A 6,825-nucleotide genomic window follows, 5' to 3' on the forward strand; every position below is an offset into this window, starting at 1 on the left:
TTGTTAAGGTGCGGCGACATAGGCGGCGGCTGGCAGGTACTACTTTGAAGGGGCATACCAAGAGGAACAGTGAAGTCTAAGCTGATCACTATACGGCTCCGATCAGAGCAATATAGAAGGAAGGGAATATGAGAATGGGTTCTGGACTTCTGATGAAAAGCATGTGCTTCTCCACATGGTGATACTCAATAGTTTCATATGTAGTTCCTTTGAACAAGTGGGTAGGGAAAATCAACACGTATAATGGTTTACTTTTAGAGGTAGGGAGGTCTCCCACTTGATCAAACTATAAATGCATAAAGTAATATTATTCCCTTTCATTTTATCTCAGTTAAAACAGATTTTAACAGCTCATTGAAAATTACGATGGTACCCTCCCGTTTAAACAGCGTTTCGGCGTTTACCTACAGAGGCGTATTGCAGCTTTGCCATCATACTAAAAATATTAACAAGTTCCTGCTCTCGATCACAATCACATCCAGTTTCACATGGTGTTGCCAGCTTTGAAGGCGTTGGGCCATGTTAGCAAAAGACAGAAGCTCATTCTGGATTAGATAGGTTTATAATTAGCAAAGGAACAATTCTTTCTTTTCTTAGACACATGGGGTACAAATGCTAACCTACCAGTCTCTCTGATACTGACTTGTACCTAAAATTCCTTGGGGGCATAGATGATTGTTAGTTTTCTGGGATTTCCATGCATGGATCAGTGCTTTGCAGATTAAGGAGGAGAAAATAACAGCTAGCTAGCTGCTAAGTTTCTCTAATAACGCCTCGCGGAAGTGCAAGTAAATTTTCGCTACCGTTAGAGCTACAATCCGGGGCTAATGAGGCAGAGCAAGTTTAGTAATGGTCTATCTCTCTGGCTTGACGCTAGTGCAAGGTTTCTGAAACAATTCAAGCAAGTACAAAACTAAGTGAAACAGGCTAAAGGACGTGAGGGAGAAAGCAATCTAGAAGATAACTAATCTTACGGACATGAATGCATAAGATGAGATACTGAGGTTTCAGAAAATGTGATACAGAGCAGATAAGATGATGTACCAAACTACCAATAAAAAGATTAGTTACATTAATGTATTAATCCAAGGATTCGAAAAGCATATAGCAGTATGATGTTATGAACTGAGATACTGACAATTTAATTCTCAAAAAAAAAAGAAAAAAGAAAAAAAAAGAGATACTGACAATTTGATGATCTCGACTTCGGTTACCACCAAAAGTACAGTTGCTTATGGTACATGTTTTCAGACAAGAGTTTAGAAGAATATCAAAACTGGATGCCTACTCCCATTTCTAGATAAAACTCTAAAAGATGCCTATATAAATAATCATTTCATACAGAGCAATGTAAAATGGGAATCATCCTATAAAGACAATACCTTAATCTAGTGTAATAAATTTAATGGAGTGTAGAATCTTGATCCAGTCCGTTATTCTGCTGAGCAACCACATGAACTTCACTCTTCTCATTGTTTCCCACTAAGTGATGAAGAAGCACGCCAGCTGCAACACTGACATTTAAGCTCTCCACAGCCAAAAATGACCGGAACTCTTCAGCAGAGCACCCATGATTCACTTCAACAGATTCACTATCGTCAAACCCTCCAGCAGTTACATCAACAGGAATATTTCCAGGAATTCTAATCAATTGAGTGCAAGATCTTTCCACCAAAGGCCTCAACCCAGTGCCCTCACTACCCAAAACAAGAATGGTTGGTTCACTAGGTACTATCTCATTCAAAGGAATAGCTTTGCTAGAAACAGAGCCGCCAAGAACACGCCAACCATTTTCAGCTGAGGATGTTAGAAACTGCATCATGTTCTTGCAATATCGCAACTCCATTAACTCAAGTGAGCCTGCACTTGCTTTACTCACAACACCACTCAGCGGGGCTGAATTCTTTGCACATAACACCACCCCTGCAGCTCCAAAGTAGTAAGAGGACCTGATGATTGCCCCCAAATTTTGAGGATCTGTAACCTCATCCAAAGCTACCCAAAGAGAACCCTTATCTTCCTCGACTGAAATAGGGTCCAATTCCTTAATTTTAACCATCTCCAATGGGGAAGCATCTAGAAGCAGACCCTGATGGGGTCGATTATCAGCAGCCATATTAAGATCATGCTTGCGCAATTCCTTTATGGTCACCCCAAAATTTTCAGCCATCCTCAAGACTCTCTCAAATCCCTTCTTGTCCTTCTTCTTCCTATTATTATTGCTCAAATCCAAGCCTTCTTGAACATACAATGTATAAAATTCTCTTCTTCCAGCTGACAAAGCAGCCAAAACTGGACCGACACCATAAACACCTTGGCCAACCAGTCTAGGTACCGACGATTCACTAGCCTCTTGCCATGTCTTTCTGCCCCAACTTTCCTGCCTATCCCACCTTCTATACTCAGGTTTCTCAGCATTGACATCTTCCATTCTCCTGAACCTATTCTTGATCTGATCCCACCTTGGATCATCACCAGCCTCCATTTCTTGTTCTTCTCCACTCCCTTCTGAATTGGCTTCTTCCTGTCTTCTATCCCTCACACTGTACTCACTTTGCCTATCCCTCGCACTGTACTCACTTCGCCTATCCCTCGCACTGACCTCACTTCGCCTATCCCTCCCACTGTACTCACTTTGCCTATCCCTCCCACTGTACTCACTTCGCCTATCCCTCTCACTGTACTCACTTCGCCTATCCTTCATTCCATTTCTTCTTTCTGCACTCTTCCTTTCCGATGGACCACCATTCCCAACAAGACCTTCTGCAGACACCTCCCAAGAAGACCGCTCAGTTTTCGGCTTCCTTTCTTCCTCTACTCTTTTCACTGATTTGTCCCAAGAGGACTTACTACGGTGGTCTCCACCTCTACTCCTGGCCTCTTCCCCAGAAGAACCAGCATTGCTGTCTTTCTCCAACCTCTTAGCAGACTCCCCCCAAGACGAAAGGGGTGTTTTCGTAGCCGTTGCTCGCTGCTCCAACCGTTTCGCTTCCTTAGCTGCCAACCACGGCAGCCTACTTCCATTTCTCCCCTCACCGCTTCTCCCTCCAATACCCTCATTAGTCCAATTCGAAAAACCTCTCCCTCTCACCAAAACCCAATTCTGTGTACCACTTTTAACCCTGAACCCGCTCGAATAACATCTGGGTTTCACAACACCGTCATTTCCTACAACCCTATAACTAGAACCATTATGAAAATCAACCAAGGGGGATTGGGGTTTACTAAAGCTAAGGTTTAGTGAGGTTTTTGGGTGAGCACCAATCTGTAAAGACTGGGACTTTTGGGTATCAAACCCTTTAAAGCTTCTGGGTTTCGAGCAAACCCTAATAGCCAATGGAAATGCCTGACCCTTTGTCAGATTAGTAGCATACATTTGGGTAGTAGCAACTAATCACTAACAAGTTGACAACACCCTAGGAAACTTAAAAGCTCAAAACTTCAAACCCAGATATATCCAAATCCAAAAAGAACAAAACTTGAACCAGAAAATCAAAAAGTAGAAGGCTTTGATTACTGGGTACCTTATCCGCAAGACATCGCTAAGCTGCTACCTTCTGAAACTCAATGAAGAATGAAGAAGCTAGTAGCTGTGTAGTGAAGACTGGTTGAAACGACGCCGTTCAGGATAAGAGGGATGAAAGTGACCGAAACACCCTTTTCGTACTGAGCACACAGTAGGGCAAATCCACCGCAACAAGGGTGTTTTCATCAAAAACGCAATTATAGAAGGCCTCTTTATATTTCCGTGAAAAACCCCGAAAAATCGCAAAACCCTAAACCCTACTAAACAATGGGAACTCCAGAAACGTCTCGGGAGCCGTGCCCGGACAGAATCCTGGACGACGCCGGCGGCGCGTTCGGGATGGGCGTAGTCGGAGGAGGCGCGTACCACTTCCTCAAAGGACTCTACAACTCGCCCAAGGGCGCGCGTCTCTACGGCGGCGCGCAGGCACTCCGGATGAACGCGCCGCGCGTGGGCGGGTCCTTCGCCGTGTGGGGCGGCGTTTTCTCCACCTTCGACTGCACGATGGTGTACCTCCGCCAGAAAGAGGACCCCTGGAACTCGATCCTCAGCGGCGCCGCCACCGGCGGGTTCCTCGCGATGCGGCAGGGGATGGGCGCGACGGCGAGGTCCGCCGCCATGGGAGGCGTGCTGTTGGCGCTGATCGAAGGCGCCGGGATCATGCTGACCACCGTGTTGGAGAAGAATCAAAATCAGGCGATTATGATGGAGGACCCTGCTGCTGGTATGACAGGTCTGCCTGGGCCTGAGGCGGAGGGAAGCTCCTCCTCCTCGGTTGGTTCGTGGTTGGGAGGGTGGTTTGGGAAAGGCAAAGAGGCTGAGGCGGCGGCGAGCAGCGGAAGCGAGACCACGATTCTGGAGAGTTTCGATGCGCCTCCGGTGCCGAGTTATGACTACAAGTGATGATCTTGGTCAGTACTATTGTAGGTGTATCATATTGAATTTTCGATATTATATTTCAATGATGTGTTTTGAATTTTCACCGGGGAGAATGAAATGTTGGTTCTGGTTTGCTTTGGGAGTAAGAAAATCCTAAAGCTGCATTTAACTTCTGAGTTGTTTTGTTTAGTACAATTTTGCTATCATTCTCTGCAGTTCTGCATTTACTTGTCTGGCTCATTCTGTCTTGCCCTGTATATGAAAGGTCAAAGCTTTGTGAAAGTTTAGATGTTAGAAGTTAAATGCTGGACCTTTGGTTTGTTGGAGCTTATGTTGATTAAACTTTGAGGTGGGAATAGATGTAAAGATCAGAATTTTTTAAAATTTTAACCCCAAGTTTCTTGGGATCATGCAAGGTTTGAGATGATGTTTTGAATACAGGTTAGGTGCTTTGTTCTGTGACCTCTGCAAAATGATTTGAAATTTTGTTACTTGTGTGTTGGGTGGCTGCTGCATACTTGATATTGCGTTGAACTATTTGAAAGCAGGACATTTCCTGCCAGAGCTAGGTATGAATTACTGCATAAACTTGATTGGCTCTATAAGGCAAGCCAGACTAATAGCAGTTTAGGGTTTCTGCACTAGACCTGGTGGCCATGCCGTATTATTTGGTTTTCTTGTATGCAAACATGAGGTCGTGTATGATCTGCTTGGAAAAATAACCTTTTCTGTAATGTTAGCATTACAAGGTTGTATCTAGCACTATTATCCTGATCTCTTTGATATCTTGCTATTTAGAAGCAGGAGTTGCACCATTTGCACGTATGTGTGCCATTGCAGAGAAAGAACCCTGTTGCTAGAGTTGTTGGAACCCCCAGAAGTTTTCAACAATGTAGATTTGTTATTCAGTGTTAAGCAGTCTGCATTCTGTAAATACATTACATTTATGGCCAAATGCCGTTGCATCTTCCATTCTTTCGCTCTAATACGGGCTAAAGGATGGCACGTTGTTAGTCTCGGACAATCAACTTTTATTCTGCTAAACTTGGGATTATTTTCATTGTTCAGTAGTTGATATTCCAAACCAGATGGAGACATGGAGTGAATGTTAGATCAATCAAATTCTTTTGGGTTTGTACTCAAGAAATTTTATGACTTTTATCCCTTCTTTTGAAAACAATAGACAAAATTTTCATTATCTAGACGAACTCGACATATACATACCGTTGGGACGTAGTTCAGTAATCAAACCCTCTCCCTCCCAAACTTGCCATGGTTTCTGCCTTTCGGGCATCTCTATTGCAGGTTTTCAGCGGGCCTCTGGTTCAATACTTCTTTATTATTGTGAAATGTATATGGTATGACAAGTTCTAAGTCACGATCATTCTTCATTGTTATGGTGAAATGTATATGGTATGACTTACAAACCAAAACAATTCATATTTTAGTTTTGCACATATATGTGTAGCACAACATGCCATCATGATTTGAGGAAGTTCTATCATTTGAGGAAAAGGGATGGCTAGACTATGTACCTCTTATGATTTGGTTGCAATTTTATGTTAGTAACATGATAGGAAATGTTGGAGGAAGCCGAAAAATAGATGAATCACAAAATGAGGCAGAGACAACTTATGAAGTTTCAAGGACATTTCATTGTAATGTGACAAATTCAAGTTCGAAATTTGGCAATTTAGTGTTTTGTAACAAACTGAAAATGAGGAACCTTTCAAAACTATAAATTAGGGATTGCATGGTTACCTCTCCTTGGCTACTTGATGTGATTGACTAAATCTGATCTGGTTACTCATTGTGTATATATTAGTCCTTGGTTACTTGATGTGATTGACTAAACCTAATCCGGTTTAGTTACTCATTCTGTATATATTAGTTGAAGGACAACCACTTTAAAACAAAGCTATTTATCAAGCTAGTGAACTGAAGAAAAAAAAAAATGCAATTTTTCTTGAACACGGTAAGAAGTTTGCAGTTTACAAAGCTAGAAAAAACTGTAAAACGTTCACCAAAATCCATCATAAATATGAGATAATTTTTTTAGGGGAGTGAAATTTGCACATCCTTAATTACAACACACACCGACCCACTTTTTATCATAAAATTATCAAAATGTCCCTGACTTGGACAATTAAAAAAAAAAACATGGATGATTCTGCCTTTCTAATACTAAAAAATGGGTCGGGTGTGTAGATTATAATTGAGGATGTGTAAATTTCACTCTCTTTCTTTCATTGACTAAATGAAAATGGAAAAAGAATCCCATCGCCTAGCGGCCCAAGGGCTTCGCCTACCGCATAGAAAGTGGCAATGACAGTTTTTCTAGCCCCGTCCACAAACATGCACCAAATGGCCCACCGCCTAGCGGCCCAAGAACTCCATCTAGCCCACATATAATTTTTTTT

At 42.4% G+C, this 6,825-nt stretch overlaps 2 protein-coding genes across 2 annotated transcripts; one reads left to right on the top strand and one right to left on the bottom strand.

Moving 5' to 3' along the window:
- Nucleotides 1-1,370: 1,370 nt before the first annotated feature.
- On the bottom strand, nucleotides 1,371-3,566 carry LOC101296509. Its single transcript, XM_004287428.1, has one exon. It carries the CDS (start codon nucleotides 3,374-3,376, stop codon nucleotides 1,403-1,405), a length of 1,974 nt encoding a protein of 657 aa, XP_004287476.1. The 5' UTR covers nucleotides 3,377-3,566; the 3' UTR covers nucleotides 1,371-1,402.
- A 227-nt stretch (nucleotides 3,567-3,793) lies between these two features.
- Nucleotides 3,794-4,548, top strand: LOC101296798 (mitochondrial import inner membrane translocase subunit TIM17-2-like). Its single transcript, XM_004287429.1, has one exon. The coding sequence runs from the start codon at nucleotides 3,794-3,796 to the stop codon at nucleotides 4,427-4,429; it is 636 nt and encodes a 211-aa protein (XP_004287477.1). The 3' UTR covers nucleotides 4,430-4,548.
- Nucleotides 4,549-6,825: the final 2,277 nt, after the last annotated feature.

Source organism: Fragaria vesca, linkage group LG1 (genome assembly GCF_000184155.1).
Source record: "Fragaria vesca subsp. vesca linkage group LG1, FraVesHawaii_1.0, whole genome shotgun sequence".
NCBI lineage: Eukaryota > Viridiplantae > Streptophyta > Magnoliopsida > Rosales > Rosaceae > Fragaria > Fragaria vesca.

Excerpts from the sequence above, each read along its gene's own strand:
- LOC101296509 (XM_004287428.1), bottom strand. The coding sequence starts at position 3,376 with ATGTATGCTACTAATCTGACAAAGGGTCAGGCATTTCCATTGGCTATT.
- LOC101296798 (XM_004287429.1), top strand. The coding sequence starts at position 3,794 with ATGGGAACTCCAGAAACGTCTCGGGAGCCGTGCCCGGACAGAATCCTG.